The sequence below is a fragment of the Podarcis filfolensis genome (genome assembly GCF_964270895.1).
Source record: "Podarcis filfolensis genome assembly, chromosome: 1".
NCBI lineage: Eukaryota > Metazoa > Chordata > Lepidosauria > Squamata > Lacertidae > Podarcis > Podarcis filfolensis.
The window spans coordinates 52,382,653-52,402,432 of record NC_139604.1 but is presented as its reverse complement, the minus strand read 5'-3'; the positions used below and the strand labels follow the sequence as shown (position 1 = coordinate 52,402,432).

General features: G+C 48.5%; 1 protein-coding gene across 6 annotated transcripts in view; it reads right to left on the bottom strand.

Annotated features, from left to right (window-relative positions):
• Positions 1-19,780, bottom strand: part of SPEG (striated muscle enriched protein kinase) — a 105,199-nt gene that overhangs the window by 54,015 nt on the left and 31,404 nt on the right. For 2 of the 6 annotated variants that reach the window (XM_083590767.1, XM_083590771.1), the window contains exons 2-6: positions 13,796-13,885; positions 11,709-11,883; positions 6,440-7,833; positions 4,627-4,770; positions 3,324-3,506 (exon numbers count right to left, since the gene is read on the bottom strand). In XM_083590767.1, coding sequence (XP_083446893.1) covers positions 3,324-3,506; positions 4,627-4,770; positions 6,440-7,833; positions 11,709-11,883; positions 13,796-13,885 — 1,986 coding nt within the window. Of the gene's footprint in view, positions 1-3,323; positions 3,507-4,626; positions 4,771-6,439; positions 7,834-11,540; positions 11,884-13,795; positions 13,886-16,416; positions 18,206-18,230; positions 18,271-19,780 lie in introns of those variants that run through there. The other 4 variants (XM_083590769.1, XM_083590770.1, XM_083590768.1 and 1 more) reach the window with 4 other exon arrangements.

Here is a 19,780-nt window from a genome sequence, read left to right as displayed (position 1 = left end):
GTTTGGTTGCTTATGCTATCTTTAGATACCCTTACTGGGGCATTATGGCTACCAGCTTCCTAGCAGGCTCCATCCCACTCTGCTGATGTGGGACGTAACACATTGTCAACTCTTCCTACGTGATTTTCATCATTCAAATGTTACTAGAGCAGCCCCAGATGGAAACTTGGGAAAGTGGCAAGCATATAATGTAACAGTGGACCTGGCCCTGAAACAAAAACACTGGCCCTAAGGGTGTGCAATGGTTAGAGTGTTTTCATTCTTTGCTTTCCCTGCTCCTTCTTATGTATGCAAGTTTCCAGTTTCCTGCCCCTACCTAAGCCAACTAACACCCCATTAGTTCTTTCCATCCTTCCTCTTGACTGTTCCACTATGCCCTATTTTGCAATTAGGACACTGCACTTAGCCTAGCATGAACATTGTTATCTCAAATAGACCTTTGCTGCTTCTGTGGAATGGAGCCTAGAGGCTGATTTAGAACAGAACCACACAATCAGAAACATCACATGGTAGACAGCCCTCCTAGGCCTGTATCATTCCAAATGCAATTGAAGGATCACATGTTTGAATGCTACCCGTTTAATTAAATTAACTATCTCTGAAAGTAGAAAAGTAAGAGGGACTAAGTCAGAACCCTCCTTCTTCCTGACATGCTTTCTACAGACATGGAGGTTGTTTTGTTTTTTTTTTTCTTTTAATGACAAACATGTGAACTTTCCTCCTCTTGCATTCTGAAGAGGTAGACTGTACCATGTGACATTTCTGAATTATGTTTGTCTTCATAACTGAGATAGTAATATCCTTCTGCAAGGATTTTATTAATTCAGTTTTCTATGGAGAGGCTTGTATCCAAACTCACCCCCATATGACAACTATCAGTTCAAGATAGTATGTTAGTTTTCAGATATTCAGCAGCCATGAAGCTCACTTTGGGGAAGTCATTATCTTTCAAGTCTTACCTACTCCAAAGGGTCATTGTGAGGACAAAATAAAATAAAATTGGGGGTGAGGGGAGACCATTATGTTTTCCTGAAATCCTTGGAGGAGGGGTGAGATTAAAGTGTATTAACAAATAAATAAATGTAGTAATGACCTACAATTCTTTAACTGGTTTTCATGCATGTGTGTATAGTGGGGCCATTTCAGAGAAACAGCTCTTTGTGTAAATCTGTTGTGGCAAAGTCATGAGGTGAAAAGTTTGGCACCTCAAATATGCATATATGAATCTGCACAAACAACATTTTTATTAGTGTGTAATCTGCATAGTGCATTGTTTATAATAAATAAATGTAAATAATTTGATCATCTGGGTTGTGAAACCCTTCTTGCAGTTAGTCTATATCCAATCCTCTTACCCAGAAAGAGGCAGAGTGAAGAAACAGAAACAACAAGTCAATTTCCCAGTACTGCTTTAGAAGATATCAAATCCAACACTGCCTGTAACCCTGCCAAGTCCCATGGGAAGCCCACTGCTGATATATATCTATGCCATCTCCATCTGGGAAAAAGAAAGACTTTAAACAGTCATGAATCAGGCAACTCCAATCATGGGCACCACTACTCTTTTTCTCGCTGGCAGCATCGTTCCTGGCTTGCTCTCCCTGAAAGGGGCCAAGGTGACATTAGTAGCTGGGACGACTACAACTTGCAGTGTATGCATTGTGAGAAGAGCAGGCCTTGTTGTGGGGCCAGTTAGTGGAAATAGTCTTGTGGCAATTTCTGTGGCAATGCTGCCCTTCAAGCTGAGTAGGAGTGGGTGGGGTGTTTACAAGAAAATCTAAAGAGACAGAATAGGTTTCTTAGCCCTTTGCAGAAAATAGGAGGAAGAAGCAGAGGTGTGTTCGATCCAGACAAAAGGGTGAGTCTTTCAAAGGCCTCCATCATGCTCTGCTGCAGGCAGGGAAAGATTATCCTGTGTGGATGGGAATGGCCTGCCCTGTAGTTCCTTGCTTCCCCCTATCCCCAAAGACAAGGTAAAACACCTTAGTATAAGAGTCTCTCTCACCTCCAAGTTTCTGGACAACAAGGTAAGAGGCCTAGAGAGAATTTGAGGCTGGCTTCCCTTTCTGCAGCCCCATTGCTTTGGGAGGTTATAGACCAATAAATTCTCAGCCCCCAGAGGGGCACCCAAAGCAGAATCCCATTTCTTCCTACCTATAGGGCAGATGTGGTGAAGTTGGAGGGTCCTCATCCCTTCACACCATTCAGTTGTACAAACAAAGGGTTAATGGGAGCAAGAGACACGCTCCCTTCTCCGCTTCACCCATCTCTGTTCCCCTCAAAACGCCCACCTAGGAGTTGAAAAGTTGCGTTTCCTCTCCCTGCCGAGTTCCCAATTCCAAACCCACTAAAGCTGCAATCCTATGCACACTTACCTGGGTTTAAGTTCCATTGAACGCAGCGGGACTTACTTGCGAGTAAACATGCATAGGATTGCAGCGCAAGAACGCAGGGAACAAACGGCGCGCCCCTCCCGAGCCTGCAATCCGCGCGGCAAAGAGGATTCTACAGCCATTTCCCGAGGATGATCTCTCTCTCTCAATCCCCGATTCTTTTCAAACACAGCGTCCGACACGGAGGAGACGAGTGGGCAAACGGATCCTCAACGGAGGCGCCAGAGGCTGGGCAGAATCCAGGAGCCTCTTCGGAACCGCCTTCCCTTGAGCCACAGCCGAGGAAGGCATCTGCGCTCCAGACAGACGCCGACCCCAGCCCCTCCAGGGCTCACATTTCAGATCAACAGACGGGCGACCTCATTTGCATCCTTTCGGATAATTCATTTGCACGTGCCCAGGAACGCTTGCAAACTGCAGGCGCCGCTGACACGGGTTTCCCTGCGGAGTTTGTGGTCCGGAACACGGATCAGGAATCGGAGTCGGTCCGCCAGCCAGCTCGACCTCCCCCGCCGCCACCTCGTGGGGTTGGTGCTGAGAGCCCAGCAGTCCAGGCCGTCTCTCCCTTCTTCCCCGCATTCAAGACTGCTGCTGGCTGTTTGTCAGCCAGGCTGGCCTAAACCAAGCCTTGTAGGGTAAAGGCAGCCTCATCTCTCTTTCAGCAGTAGCAGCGGCAGCAGCCTGAGGCACCACAAGGTTGACAGAAAAAGACCTAGCCTAGGATGCTAACTAAGCCCCAAGGCAGGAAGCTGCTTCTCCCCAAACTTGGCCTGGGAAGGAATATGACTCTACAACCCTCCCTTGGCCTTCAGGGATTTGGCTGGTCCTCTCTGGGCTGTCTCCACTGCTTTCATCACACACTTATAATAATATAATAATAATTTATTATTTGTACCCCACCCATCTGGCTGGCTTTCCCCGGCCACTTACCTGGCCGCACAGTCAAGATGGCACTGCAGCAGGCCTCGCCCACTTCATTGGTGGCACAAACTGTGTAGAGGCCGGCATCAGCCGCACGGGCACTCCTGACCAGCAGGGTGTGGCGTTCTCCCTCTGCTTTGATAGGGCGAGTGGTGCTGCTCCGAAAGGGGACGCCATCCTTTCGCCATGACACTGTGGGGAAGGGGCAAGTGGGTAGGAGATCAGAGCACGTGGGGACATCTCACTTCTGTACATACAGCACCTCCCCCCATACATGGCACTTTCCACTTTATCCACTGACTGCTGGAACTGTGTCCTTTTCAGAGAGGAGGGGTGAGGAACCTTTTGCAACCTGAGAGCCACATTCCCTTCTGAGCAACCTTCCGGAGGCCACATGGCAGTGGTGGGCAGGGCCACAGCCAAACAAATGCATCTCCCCCACTTTGTACAGTAGGCTAGTTTCTACACACATTCACACTCCCCTCTCTGGCCTCCATCCAGATAAGAAGCAAGATCAGAATTCAAGGACACATTTCAGCCAGGCAAAAACACTTGAAGAGGGTATGCAACAGGGCCACTGAGGGTAATTGCCCTAGGACGGTGGTTATTTCCCCTGGGTTATTTCCCAGCCCTAATACAGGACTACAGTTTGGCAGCACCACAGGTGTTACTGCTGGAAAACTGCATCACAGTAAAAGTTATCAACTTTTGAAATAGAACATTCTGGTGCAGGGGTAAGGGTTGAATTATTTGCATGAAAGCAGAGCTGGTGGTGAAGCCCAAACACCTGGTAGGCGAAGGGAGGGAAAGTCTAGCAGGATTGTTGCCTGCCTATCAAAGGTTTGCAGCTAAAAATAAAATAGCATTGCCCTTTGTTTTTCTTGCAACAAAAGCAAAAAACCTGGTTAGGCCACCCCCCACCCATTCTAGTTAATTGCAACATTACTTGCCAGTCACATTACTTGGTACTATTGGGCAGCTGGAATTACAACCATTTCTCTCCCCCAGCCTTGTGTTTTTCCTCCTAGTGTTGCCACCAGGACCACATGGCTCTGGACCATATTCAAAGCAGAATCCTTACTGATGTGAGCTTGGCAACATACACAAAACCAAATAAAACCAATGATCCCTAGAGATCTGTGGAAACGAAGACACCTGTGTTATCCAAGAGACAACAGCAAAGGTAGAGTAGATGGCCCCCATCCATCTCCTGGCCCCTCTCACTCTGACTTGCACTGGGCACCCCACAGGTTTGCCTATGCATGCTCATCCTCACTCATCCTACACTCTTCCTGGTACTCCATGCACTTGCCTTCTGGGGAAGGGTTGCCTGTGATGATGCATTTGAACAGCACTTCTGTTCCAGCTACAACCGTTACATCCTGGATAGGGATCTCAAAGATGGGGCGTTCCAGTGGGTCCTCACCCGCCGAGATGTAGGAATCATCAGAAGATTCTGTGCAGAGAGAGGGAGAAAGAGCAGCTGCAAAAGAGGTGATGTGGAGAAGGGGGAAAGGTCCATAACTTGCATGGATATAAAACTCTGCATTGCCTTCTGGGAAGGAATGTGTTTAAATCTTAGCTCTCTTTTTCACATGCACTGGTTCTGTTATGCCCCGAGAGAGTGAGAGCCCTTTTATGTGCTGATGATTACAGTTTGCTCAAAATCCTTAATCTCCCCAAGTCTCTCTCTAGCACAGTGTGGATTCTTGATCTATTGCTACCTAGCTGAGTCCAAAGGATTAGAGGAGCCTCCTGAGTGGCACAGTTCACTCTGCCTTGACGCAGATAGCCACCTTCACAGGTCTCTAAGAATAACTAAAGAGGATGAGCTTCATTTCACTTGTTTAGAGAGGGGGGAAATTTAGAACCCTCATAAAACTACTGTTACAGCTCAATGCATTCAAAGCTGACACTAGTCATAAATGTGTCTAAATTTATGATCACTTATTGAGTCAGGCTACCTGGGAAGGAAGTTGGAGGACTTATTTTTCTGTCAGTAATTTGGTAGACCCAGTACAGCAGCCCCTTGGTATATACACTACTTCTGTGCATTCAAGATGCGTGCATTTCTCAGCCTCACTTCCAGTCTGTAAAATGGGGATACTAAGGCCAGCCTACTTACCTTACAACACAGTAGCAAGAATGCATGAGGAATGTACCTAAATGCTAAGCAAATGAACAAAACCTGCACTAAAGAGCACATATTTCCATTCTTGACTCCGAAGCACTGAAAATCCTGTCACAAAACCTGTGTTAGCCATTAGGAGACTACAGTTCTCTGTAACGTACACATAACCACAGTGAACTGTGAACCAATTAACTGTTGTACATGTAGCACCATGTCTTGTATCTGCCAGCTACTTGGAGGCCCTGATGAAGTTGCCACACTCACTCGGCTGCCTCAGAAACTGGATCTCAAGTTCATGCTCCTCTTTCCAACTCCCATTGATCAGAGGCTGTCCCTTTGTTTTATGGAAAGGAACAAAAAGGACAGAGGGCCAAGGACAGTGAGGAGGGGTTTATCCACACTTAGCTTTTGCCCCACTTTTTCCAGGCACAGATCTGGGCTTAAAAGCTCCATGTCCAACCATTTGTTTGTATTTGCTCCAGAGCTTTCCCTGCAAAAACCTGCTCTTCCCCACACCCTGTGCCAGGTGTGGAAACCCTTTGGTCCTCCAGATGTTTCTGTACTACAATTCCCATCTTCCCCATGCTTGCTGGGGCTGATGGGAGTTGTAGTTCAGCAACATCTGGAGGTCCAAAGGATCCCCACACCTGCCCTACGCTAAGCTAATGCACCAACGACTCTTCCAGGCAAGGCCTGGCTGAGATTACATCCCAGATGCTGATGACATGGGCAGAAATGTGAGAAGCAGTCAGAACAGATAAGGACAAGCCAAGACTGAGCACTTACCAACCCTCTCGAGGAGCTCATACAATCCCAGGCATGCATGATGCTCTGGCCTGAATCCTAAGGGTCTTGCCTACAGTGGAGGAAAGGACATTACAGGCCTCTCCATTTCTGTGGGAAGTTGGGTGGAGTTCTCCCCACGGCATACAGCACAGCCTAGCTTGCCAGCTTCCTCCCCAAGGAGACAGCAGCACTTGCCCTGATTCCATACCTGATTCAGGCGACGTTCGCCGCGTCCGGCGCCCTTTGCCTCTGCTCCGAGTGCTCTTCCCTTCCTGAGGCTGCAATGCGTTGTCCTTTTTCTCTGCCACTTTCCCAGTCTTTCTTTCCAACTCTCTGCTTGCACCATGGGTCCCTGCCCTGCTTCTATCTGCTCCTGGTTCCGTCTTGGCCCAGGGCAGGGAATGTCCGTTCTGGCCAGATTCCCGTTTCCGGGCATGCGAGGCTGCACTTGGACCCTTGGGCTCATGGCTCCCTTTTGCCGCGTTCACAGACTCTCCATCCATGCAGTCATTGCTCTCTGGACGCCCAGCCTGCAGGAGGTCTCTCCTTCCCAAGGGGGCTGCCAGAGTCAGCGGGCACTGCTCCACCTTCCTCCGCAGATCCTGCCCATTCAGCTCGCTTTCCTTCTGACCCCTGCTGGGCTCTGCCACCTGCTCAGATGTGGCCACGCTCCTCGCCAGAGGCTTTTGCGTCCCCTTGGTCTCGTCTCGGGGCCCCACCAGGACCACGCTGGACAACACCAGCTGCTGCACGCCGTGGGCATTCTCTGCCAGGGGCAAAGCCTTAAGGGGCTTGAGTTTCCGTGGTGGTGGGACCCTGGGAGCAGATGGCTCGGTGGAGGAACGTGGCGATGGTGACCTGAAGAGCTCTTGCGACCGCCGCAGCTGCTGCTGAGACACGGTGCACTTGATGCGGCCCAGCTCCTCCGTGAACTTGTGCTCCATGTCGTGCACACGGCTGGAGAAGCGACCGCGCTCATCCAAGGAGGCTGCCTTCTGGTGGAAGGCCCGGCGCCGGAACGCCACGCCGCCCAGCTCGGAGCGGGTGTCCTCTTGCAGGTCCTCGTGGGAGACGGCCGAGAGGAAGGGGCTGGCATCGTCAAAGCCGGGCTGGTCGAAAGAGCGCGTCTTGCGTAGCGGCAGCCACGTGTGCCCCGCGAAAGGGTTCTCGTTCTGCTCCAGGCTTTTGCGCCGCTCCTCAAAGAACTTCAGCTTGTCAAAGATCTTGGAGCCCGTCCGCGGCAGCTTGGGCGATGGGCGGAGGACGGAGACGCGGCTGGAGGCCTCGCTCAGCGGCGTCTGGGGCCGGGACTCTCCTGTGCAAGCCTGAGAGTAGCCAGATGACTTGGGGCGCTTCAGCTTCTCGTCCAGTTCCTCGGATGCCGTATCTTGGAACTCGGGGGGCATCAGCAGCTTCCTGCGGGGAGCCACGGGTGGGGTGGGGCCACGTCCAGCCCCAGGCGGCTGGACGGGGCACTGCCCTGCTCTGGGGGACACTGGGCGCTGGAGAGGAGGCTTCTGTGCTGGTGGGTGGAGGGTATCTGTGCTGGTTTTGCTGCTGCTGTTGGCATCATCCCTCCGGTACCCACCATGGGGGAGGTTGCTGCAGTTGGAAGGCAAGACATGGCATAGTTTGCTAAGGCAGGACAGCCTGAAAAACTCAAAAGAAGGTGAGCGGCAAGGGAGCAGGTGCCTATGCTGATGTCTTATTGATGTTTTGAATGCTGATTTACGGAACTTTTGTTGATTTTTATCCTTATATTTGCTGATTTTATCCTTTTGTTGATTTTATCCTCCTACTCCGTCTTGCTACGTTTTTATGAAAGTGTGGATTATACATAAATAAATAAATAAATAAATAAGGAGAACCAGTGCTCTTTTTCTAGAAAAATAGGTGCTGGTACTCACCATGAAGTTGTTACCGTAAGTGCCTCACAACAAAAGGGGTGCCGGTACTGCGTACCCTTGAGTACCCCCGGTTAAACAAGCACGTGGCCAACTCCTCCTAGTGGCAGACCTGGGGTTTAAATTACCCATGGAAGAGAGAGGTGAGGCAATGAGAAGGAGCAACAGTCGTGTACTTCTGTCCTTAGATGAAGATGTGTGTGCATGTGTACAGGGGCATGTGTTTGTTTTTGCCTTCTCCAGCAGTGTGTGGCTTGGCTTACTATCTGAATCTCCTCAAGCTGTTTGCCCCACCTAGACCTTTCTACAGTGCCCCTGCTCTGCGGTGTGGCATACTGTGGTCTGGATTGCATTGCGATGGGTCTTGCCTCATAAAAATGTGGGAATTTTTTAAATGTTTGATGTCTTACTTGGGTTTTAATTTGTTGGAAGCTGCCCAGAGTGGCTGGGGGTCAACCCAGTCAGATGGGTGGCATATATATAAATAAATCATCATCATATTTGATTCCAAGACTGGCCAGATGGGTGAACTGGGATTCTCCGCCAAAAGTCCAGGGAAAATACCCACTCTTCCTGGCAAGATCCAACTCTTGGTCTTATCTGCTGAATGAGCCATGCCAGATGCTGCACTAGGGCAAAGGAAGAGATTGGGGGGAGTTCATCGGGCTGTGCATCAGTGGTAGATGAGTATAGGCTGGCCTGGCTTGAGGAAGCAGGGGAAGACAAGGGGAGGCCCTGGTGCAGCCAGAAACGCAACAGAAGGCAGAGGATAGGGGAATAGAGAGCTGCATCCTGTACACAGACATGCTGTTTCCCACAGGTACAAACACTAATTCATGTGTACATATGAACAGATACATACTTGGCACACATACATTAATTCCAAGGCCAACTCAGTTCCTTACAACAAATGGGCATGCGTGTCCAGCTGCATGCACACACGCACACAGTGAGAATTATGCAAGTGTATACTTAGTTAGCTACCATAGCCGGAGGATGATAAGCGTGAGGATAAAGTTGGAAAAGCAAACTCAGGAGGAAAGAAAAGGGAGATGAGGGAGTCTCAAGTGATCTAACGTAGCTCTGCACCCACCCTTCTCAAAGATCCTTACTACACTCACTGCCTCTGCAGTTAACATGGAGTGTGCTGCCATTTTCACAGCATGACGGGTTTCAGCTTTCGCTTTTAAGAAAAACCGCTGGTATCCAGTTTCCCATTATTACAGGGGGGAAATAATAAAAATGTGTGGGCAGTGCCTGCTAATGGCTCAGAAACTGAAATGGATCTATATATGGTATGAGGAAGAGATTTGGCACTCAACACGGCTTATCATCTCTCCCTGTTTGCCTCCCTGCATCGCTACATTTCTAGAATAAAAGGGGTTCTTAACGGGGGGTTTTAAAATATGTGTGTGTGTTGAATTTAACAAAAGTCGCATTAGTGTAGCCAAAAGCACCACTACCAAAGAGATAATCACATCACCATCCTTACATCATTTCTGGGTTCTTAATTACCATTCCCTTATCACCAGCAACCAGTCTCTCTTTCACGTCATGGAAGCTTTCTTTTAAAAATAGTAGCATTCCTTCCCAGATATCAGGGCTGGGGGACCTGTGGCCCTCCAGATGATGCTGGACTACAAATTCCATCATCTCTGAACATCAGGCTATGATGGGATGGGGCTAACATAGCTGAGGCAGTGCATAACAAATTACATATTATATTCCTTGGCTTCCTGACAAAAAGTTTCTCCTGGTTTCTAAGTTTTGCCTAGTTTCTAACTTGTGACTTCACACTGATCGGAGTGGGGAGGAGGGGAAACAACCCCAAAATCCCTGCTTTAATCCTTATGGATGAGGGCAACTACCTACCTCCGATTGTGCTTCCGTATCCTATAGTTTCTCCAGATTTGCCTGCCTGAAGTTGTTTAATAATCATAGAATCATAGAGTTGGAAAGGATCCTGAGGGTCATCTAGTCCAACCCCCTGCAATGAAGGAATCCTGCCCACAGCCGTCCCTGGGAGGTCTTGAGCCCCCGATCTTCTGGTTAACAGTCAGATGCACTGACCTCAGGAATAGGGGAATATAAGAACATATGAAGACCCCAACTGGGTCAGACCAATGGCCTATCTAGTCCAGCACTCTGTCTCCACAGTAGCCAGCTAGAGAGAAAAAATCTTTGTATCCACTTACTCTACACCATGCATAATTATATATTCCTGAATGATGCACTCCCTTTACTTTACTTTTCTAAACTAAAATCCCCAAACGCGGATGGTGGCATTGAAACCCTGCTATTTCTCCCCATTAATCTAAGCCTTGGTGGGAACAATATAGGCCCCTGTCTATATGACAATCACAACCTCCTGTGACTGTCTCCACCTTTACCTACACCAAGACAGCCATGGGGGTCTCGTCTCTGTGTGGGTGAAATCAAACATTCAGATGAAACGGCAATTTCCCATCCAATGGTCCTGTCTCGGTTTGGCTAATTTACATAAAACGCAATCAAGCCTCAGTAGAGCACTTTTATGTCCCACTAATCTCAAAAGGATTCGTTTTAAGCAGGTGCTTAATCTTCCCTTGAAGTAAATGGAACTCAGAAGTACTTAATATTAGCTTAGTTGCACCCATAAGTTATAAATTTGGATTTGGGTTATCCAGGATTCGGAGGGCTTAAATGACTCGCTTGGTCATGGCAATTTCTTCGCAAGCCCATACCAGGACTGATATTCCTTTTGAAATGAAAGGTGATATAGGCATTATTTTAATAACAATTTAAATAATATTGCCATGCGTCAGAAGAGTGAGTGCAGCCCACTGTGCTTGGGTTGTGTTTTTTTTAAGTGCCACAATTGATGTCCCAATTAAATGGGCATCTCTCAGAGTTTGGTGTTGGAGGGCCCATTACTGATGCCATTGGCTTTATGCGAAACAGGGTCAGCTCCAGGCCAAAGGAAAACAGCAAACCCCGGGGAGGGGAGGAGCTATGGAGACTCTGCTCTCTATGCTGATTGGGGAGTGGGAAGCTTGGGGCAGCAGCAGATACCTACCTATGCAGCCCATTGTCCTCATAGCAACATTTTAGGAGAGCGAAGGCAGGAGGCGATGGGGAGGGGGAAGATACTGCAGCAGAGGAAGCAGTAGGAGAGACAATGGCAGGATAGTGTGGGTGGCTTCAGAGGGTATAGAGAGTGCAGTGGGGGCTGTGGATGGAGGGTGCCATGACATCAGGGATCGGGACTGTGATGATGGGGCTCGGGGAAGTTTCAGTGGTGCCTCGGAATCAATGACTTAAGAGGTTGAGGGTTCAGCGAGGGATTATGACTGGAGAGTAGGGGGGAAGAGATGGTCCCAGCATAATGGCCCTTGCACCCCACTCCACGGCCCCACGGCTACTTACACGTGCAAGGAGAGGGCACGGCCCCGGTACAGGCTGAAGGCACTGCCGTAGGGGTCGCTCCCCAGAGACAGGCTGTCCTCGGACCCCGGGGCCACGCCAATCAGCTCCGCCCGTGATGCCCGCACCAGCGGCTCCACCCCCAGGTGCCGGGCCTCGGCAGGTGCTTGCCTTGGAATGCTGGGGTGCAGGTAGGGTCCCCTCACCGTGGGGCCAGCCTCTGGGTCCTTCTCCAACACCGTGGTCTGGCTCCCTGACCAGTTGGAGTGCTCATCTGTCTGGGACAGGCCTGGCACTGAGGTCGGCGTGGTCTTCATGGAGGCATCCACCAGCGTGTCCGACTCCCCTGCAAGGAAAGACAGACATGGACTGATCGAGGGGGCTGGGAAGCCCCCCATCTCCCTTGCATCAGATCGGGGCCTGGTAACCCAAGATTCTATCGATATTGTTTAATTTAGGAGGCTGTAAAGTATCAGTTTCTTGGAGCGTGCAGTGCCACTGCATATATCATGGGTTAGCGTCAGGTCGTGTTCTTGAGGGCTAAGAATAAGCATTTTTCTCTCAGCTGGAAAGGACAAAGAAGAGGGGCGAAGAAGGAAAAGAAGACAAGGCCAGGTTGGTCACTTAATAACTCAACTCAGCCACCAAGATGATGCGGCCAGAGTGAAGGGAAACACAATTATGCAACGCACAAGGTCAGGCATTTGCAGTGAAGGAAGGAGAGACGAACAATTTCTTATTGCAATGATATAAATGAATATTCATGTAGCTCTTTTAACATGCACAGTGCATTGCAATCATTGACTTGTTTATCCTGCTTTGCAAGGTAGATCATTGTTCCCCCAACTTTTTAGAGACTAGCTTACCCAAGACTACCTACTGAAGGAAGAGCAGCGATGGAAGGCCAGAACCGCAGTGCTCTGTGCCAGGCACTGAAGACAAGTTCATTGGGGATAAAGTTGCCCAAACTGAAAATGGGAGCTTATGCCTTGTGTTGTTGTCCCCGGAACCACCAGAAAAGAGGCACTGGGATGATCAAAACAATGGGAAACCTCTTTTGTGATGGAAAACTCGGACCTGTTTTTTTGTTCAGTAAAAAGAATGTGAGAGAATAGGACTGCATTTTTTTAAAGAGACTCTTCGAGAGGAAAGAACGATTTAAACTAAAGGAGATTGTGGAAAGGCAAACAGGTGGCTAAAAGTTGCCCAATGAAAAACTGAGGTTGGAAAGCCAAAGAAGGTTGCTAACAGTGAAAAGTGCATGGGGAATAATCTCATACATTTACTCAAAAGAATGAATGGAAACTATTCACCTGCTTAGGTGGGTGCTCTCAGGGAAATAAACCTGACTCCCCACACTGCTGACTTCTGAGAATCCAGCTTGCTCCTATCTGCATAAACATGTGCACAGCTCCATCCTGAGTTCTGTTTCTTTGTCACCCGGGAGTGTGACTGGCTTTTTTATACAGTATAATGTTATGCAGAACGATAGATATATATGTGCCCATCGACACTTAAACCCTGCTCATTAAAGATTCCAAGTGCTGCTCAATTCAGAATACAGCCCCAATTAAGCACAATTTGCTAACTGGGATGCATGATCAACCAAGGGCTCTATCTCCCCCTGCCCCATTTGCCTAGTCATTCTGTGGAAGGTGCATGAGCACCGTCTGAAGTGACCGGGTACTGAAGGAACCTAGTATGAGGAGGCTATAGTTAAAGCCTGCGATTTTTCAGTTTTATTTCTGTGGAATCTAATGACCTTTATGCTTTGCTGAGTCCTCCTCTGATATAAAGTTGCCCTCTTTATTAAATTAATGTTCTGCGTCGGTTAATATGTGCCCTTCTTCCAGGAAAAGGTGATGTCAGGTTGGCTATGTCTCCGGGGAGCAGTAATTCTCATGCTCCAATGGTAGCTGCCTGCAAAAAGGAACTCTGAAGAGAGAGTTAAACTCTTTGGCCAATGATCCAAAAAAGCTGGACACTCAGGGACAGAAGAAGACCCTGCTCATAGGATTCATGGTGAACAAATCACGGGGGGAGGGCTATTTGTGTTGGCATGGTATATGTGACATACCACTCTTGCCTCAGAAAGGGCCAGGCAGCAGGGAGGCTACAGTCTCAGGATTATGAGGGGATTTGGGGGCAGAATTGCTGGGGCACCAGCAGCAACATCTTTGGTTTGAAATATAGTTTCCTGCCCATTCTGCTCAGAATGTTTGCCAAACCTCTCCATTCACCTGCCGCCTTCTCCTCACCTGTCGGGGAGCTATAGGTGGTCTCATCCTGGAGCTGGCTGCGTTGGGTCACCTGTGTGCTGCTGGCATCATCTTCTCCCGTCTCCGAGTCTGAAGCAAGAGAAAGGACAAGGTGAGGGGAGGACCTTGATCGACAGGTCAGTCCACACCTTCGCCTTGGGTGCTTGTACCCATCCATCAAAACTGTATGGCAGAGTCACAAACAGATCCTGCATGACTCAGAAGTCCCAAGTAAGATCTTGAAAATTCAGCTCTCAGTAAAGGGGTGGCCGGATTGTGACAAAATTGACTCTTTTATTGGTGTTATGAAGAGAAGGTACAATATAAAAATTGAATTGTATAAAATAATTACTCATTATTGGAAATAATTGTCTATATTTTTGGTGATTCTTTTTTCATAAGTGTTTACTAAAGTATGGGGGGCACAGAGGAAAAACATACAAAATAGTATCAGATGTGCTGCTCCAGCAGAGATGCTCTTAAACCACCGTCAATGCCCAATTTTAGAGAATCCTGAAGCAGAGCTCTGTTATGCTCACAGTTTTATTGTTGTAGCATTGGAAAAGCATTGAACAATATTTGTTTTAGGGTTGTATTTGTGGCATTCTAGGTCATTTTATACATTAGTATGGTTTTATTTTGGGCTAAGGCTTATCACGGATCATTTTGAATGCTCTGAATGTAATGAAAGACATGATGGCTGGTCACTAAATACAATGAAATGAATCTGATTCTAAGAAGCATTCTCTTTGTGGAGTTTCCATTTTCTTTCAGGGCTCCCCTAATTTGCAATATGCCCAACAGCAATGACCTGGAGTCTACCATACTCAGGGAAAGGCATCAAATGGCAAACTGTGTTGACTCAGCCATGTGCAAGAACATATGCAGATTATCCAGGGCCCTGCACAACCAGTGGCATCCTTGCAGTGCAGGTTTCAACTCTCAATAATTTGCCACCCTCTCAGGATCTAGATACTCAGGGCTGCCATAGTGCCTAGAGGAAAACAAATACCAAAGCTGCAAGTAAGGAAGCCTGGAAGGCCCATTCCTTCTCCCTTGAAAAGAGCCCAAGGGAGGAGGTGATTTGTATCTCTGTGATTCTACCTCTGCGGAATTCCAGAACTTTGTCTGCTAGGTAAACAAGGGCCCTGAACATTGGAAGAGGCAAGTGGAACGGGGGGGGGGGGGGTTCCCTCCCTTTCTTCTTGCATTTCCTTAGACGCAAATTACTGCCTCAGAAGCCACACTTTGCAAGGGAAAATGGGCTTTCATGGCAAAACTTCATATTATAGACATATTTTCTCTTTTAAAAAATGAAAGTCAGGCTGCAATCTGGATCAGAAGACCTGTGGGTGGGAAGGAGGTGCTTTTTCCCGGCAGCCATTTTTCTGCTTATGATTGCCTTTCCCCTCCCCCTGCTGCTTTCCTCTCCACAGGGAGAAAGATATGGGAGGGGGGCCGTATCTTCTTCCCTGCAGGTGGAAAGAGGAGTTTAATGGGAACTAATCTGAGTGGGAAAACACGCTGGTGGGAATACCTTAAGCCTTCCCAAGCCACCATTCCTTTACGCCCAATTACAGCCTCCTGAAATTGCTTTTTAAATATATATATATCTGAAAAAGTTACATGCCACTACATATTAACATGTAGGTTATCATTCTGCCCCCCTTGGTTCAACAGCAACCTCAGAGAGATTCCATGGAAGCATGACAGATTGCTCCCAAGTACAGCCTGGATTGCACATCCCCAAAGAAGGACTGGCTAAAAATATACATAAATTAGTAAGTCTTTGGAGTCAAATACTGAGACTCCAGGAGTCTGCCCCTCTTGGGCATGGGGGCTCCTCCATAAAAAAAGGAAAGGAAAGGGAGAGAGACAGAGAGAGAGACAGAGAGAGAGACAGAGACAGAAAGAAGCTCATTTTTCTGGCAGCTGCAGCTCTCCGTAGGAGCCTTTACCCCACAGCTAAGAAAACCACAGGGAGAGTCGTGAGTGACGCTTGACAGATCAGTGTGGCAGCAAATCGACTGGCAGGTTGAAGAAAGGCCAACAACACAGCCATGCCAGGTGAACGGAAGTCAAACAAAAAAATTGGGCCTTTGAGAGCCCTGCTCCTTTTGGGGGAGGACTTGAAGTGCTGGTGCGTGTGTGAGATTTATTTTATTTTTATTTTAGCAGAATAATAGCTGGAAGGGAATGTGTCAAGCTGCTCCCACAACTGTACCTCCTCAAAGTCTGCTTTCTGTTAAAAAGAGAGAATGTTGGGGGCAGGAGGGGATCCATGTACAGCGTTGCATGTCCATCTCCATGGGAAATCGAGTCAGCCCATAAGAGCAAGATTCGCAGGGAGAGGCAGAGAGAACCTTCCACCATGTACTAGTAGCGCAGGGAAGGGCTGGCAGCAGCGTGGGAAGGGAAGATGCTCAGGCCAGTCATACAGAGAAGCAAAAGGATGCCCACCAAATTCTGCTAGAATAGGATGAGCCCCGCAAAGGAAGAGAGCAGAAGCAGCAGCAGGATGAAGACGAGGCATGGAGAGAGCCAGGAGGGTAGGCTGGGAGGGGGTGTGGGATGAGACGCAGCTTGGGAAGAGAAAAGCATGAGGCAGCACAATTTCCTACCGTAACTTTGCTTTCTGCAGGAGCGGAAAACTTCGCTTCCATAGGGGCAGCAAGAAAGAGAGACACACGTCAACAAAGCGTTACCGCCCAAATCAGCCCAGGCCCTCAAATATTCCAACATGTGATGGAAGGGGGGATTTATAGCCTCTGGCCCATGAAACCCATTGAAATTTGGGAGAATGCAAGTGGACAAGAAGGCAAGGCATACGGACATAACCTAAATGGTAGAAAGTGCCGCTCTGCCATTGAAACTCATAAGGACCTGCCTGGGGAGTGAAATCTAGCAGGGAACTAAATTAAAAACTTGGGCTGGGGTGGGTGGGGTTGCAACAGCCATTTCTCTAATAATCCCCACGTGTCTCAAGACCTGGGTTCAAAACACCCAGCACCAGTAATATCTTCTCCACTCCCCCAAGCCACGACCCTCTCATTCCCTTTCCCCCAAGCTGCAGCCTCCACCTATGTCACAGCAACTGAAGTGCCAGATGATGAAAGGAAACCTTGCTGGGTGGCAACAAAAGCCCCCTATTATGTGACTATGTAGAGCTTAACTTGCAGGATCAGATCAAGATCCACCTACACCAGCATTTATGGTTCTCAAATGGTAGCTAACCATAAATCCCCCCCTTCCACCACCCACCCCCAGCAAACTCACAATCAGGACATTAACTTGAGGGCCAACCTCTGTATTTTGTCCCTAGCATCTGGTAATAAAAGATACACTGCCTCTGAACAAGCACATTTTATATTTAGTTATTATAGTTAATGGCAACAGATAGGCCTACCCTCTCTGAATTTATGGAATGCATCTTAAAGCCACCTAAGCTACGGACCAGCACTATGTACCATCCTAGGGAATTCTATATGGACATCATCTTGCCTGTCCTAAATATATTACCAATGGGTGGCATCAAGTTTCCAGCGTCAGAAGAATGCAGGCAATTAAACCAACTTCAAACTATGGTTTAATATCCTGACTTGTTCCAAAGCTGGTAACCATTGTTTCCTGGTTTGGACAAAATAGGAAACAATGCTTTAAGTAGCGAGCTTGTTTGCTCAAACATAAAGGGAGAGGCCAAGAGGCTGTGTGTGTGAGCAAGAGATAGGATTCAGCTGAGACAGGGTAATCCAAATGTCATAAATGTCATAAATGTGATTCTGCACAAAGCAATTCAACCTGTCTGAAATATCTGTCTTTTGATCCTTCTTTATATAAAACACACACAACATGCCACCGTATCACAGTGCACAGCTTCCCTTTGGATCCCCCCTTTTGGCAATGTTGCCTCCTTATTCTGAAAAGGGCAGGGCTTATATCCCTTGTAGAGATCTGAGACAGGTCAACTTTGCGAAGGTGTAGTTTCTCCCATCATTGCAACCTTGTAGGAGAAACTATACATGTAAAATGTCACTTGTTAACGGAACAGAAACCTTTGCCTTTGTAGAATATGTACGGCTCCCAAGGTCTACAAACTGAGCTCTAACTTCTATCAGCTAAGCTCCTCGCACCCCCACAATCTACCTCCCAAAGTGGGTGCAGGAGGAGATGCTATGGACAGGCATAGGGAATCTTTGGCCCACCAGATGCAGCTGAATTACAACTCCCATCAGCCCTAGGCTATTGATAACGGGAGCTGTAGTTCAGCACATCTGTAGGGCCAAAGGTTCCCCACACCTGGGATAGGCTAGTCATACCCCCCTCAACCCCAGCTAGACTCTTTTTCTATTTGCCTGTTCTCTTCCCTCGCACCCCCCCAGCCCCCAACATATCAGGAAAGTCTCTGGCAGGAAGGGGCAGAAGTAATACAACGCACCATGCGTGAAGCGCCCAAAACGCCGCGAGTGGCCACCTTTCTGCAAAGGAAAAAGAAAAGGAAAAAGCATTACCTCCGATTGAGATGGAGAGAGGGAGATAGTGGAAATATGGTGACGGGGCAGTGCTCACGGGATATAGTCATCAGTCACCACAGAGACCAGAACCCCAGCAGGAGACCAGGGGAAAGGCTTCAGAGGAAAGGCCTTCCACCTACTCCTGAACTTGCCACCAGGGCAAAAAGGGTATCAGCCCCCTACTCTACCATCTACACCAAGCCTTGCAAGGCATGGGATCCACCAGAGCCAAGCACAATGGTCACATCCACACCATACAATTAGTGTGCATGGCTCCTGGGAACTGTAGTTTGATCAGGGTACTGGGAACTGTAGCACTCTGAGAGGTAGACTGCAGCTTTCAGGAGTCTCTGGAGGAAGCAATGTAACATAAGGCGTGGGTGCGACCCAAGGTCATGTGCTGCCGGCTCCACCAAAAGTCAGGAAAAGTCAGAAGGACAGGAGCCTGAGTGCTTGTGGTGATCCAAGCAGATCAGAAGAAAGAAGAGGCTGACTTTCTGCCCCTTTCCTGGGAGGAAATCCTCAGAGAGATTGCCCCCCACCCAAAGATAAGTGTTCCACTGTTTAAATTCTCATCTTGCTGCCCTCTGGTGAGCCCTGGGCAGCTGGGAGTCTGCAACATTTGGTGAGTCCCCTCAGAAGAGGCACATCTTGCGCATTTCATCACAGATGAAGATCCAGTCCAGTTGCCCCAAATGCGCAGGCACACGCCGGCGCAGCAACCTAACAGTAACAGGCTGAAGTGCTGCCACTGGCAATGGCTTTCCCCTCTGCTCACTCTCTCGTCTCCGTCATGCTCTTCTATGTGGTTCTGAGCAGCTATCAAGACTTATGGGATCCATGTGGGAAATCATTCCTGGCACATGCATCCAGCTACAACTGGCTTCCTAGGTGACAGGTTGCCCAAGAACAGGCCAGTCATACTATCCATCAGGGAAGGACGGTTCTCTGAATTCAGGACCAGTGAAACAGATGCACTTGTGTATGTGTGTAAGTTGATACGTGCGCGCGCACACACAGAGCATCTGATGCACAAAGTCGCCCACCCCTCACTCCCAGATTTCCTGCTGTCCCATCTCCCGGAAAATTTGCTCTACCAGCTAGATTTCCACAATGCTAATAGTGAGGTGAAACACCTTGTGCAGCAATAAATGGAGGTGACAGGATCATTCTGTGATAAGTAAGAGATGTGGTGATGCAGGGTGCTGGCACAAGAGAGAGGGTGATGTACACACCCACACCACCCAGTTTGGCCTTTTCTCTTTTGTACTGGACATCATTGAGGTGGGAGGTATCAGAGGCATAAACTCCAGCCAGAAGAAACAAATGCTCCCAACAGCAACTGATCCAGGTGGATTTGTATTCCAGCCAAGCCAGCTTGCCCAAACAAGACTGGCGCTGGCGGGCAGCCCATGTGCCAGGCCAGAAAGATGTATGAATAGATTAGCTATGCTGTTGGTGGATAATTCCCCCA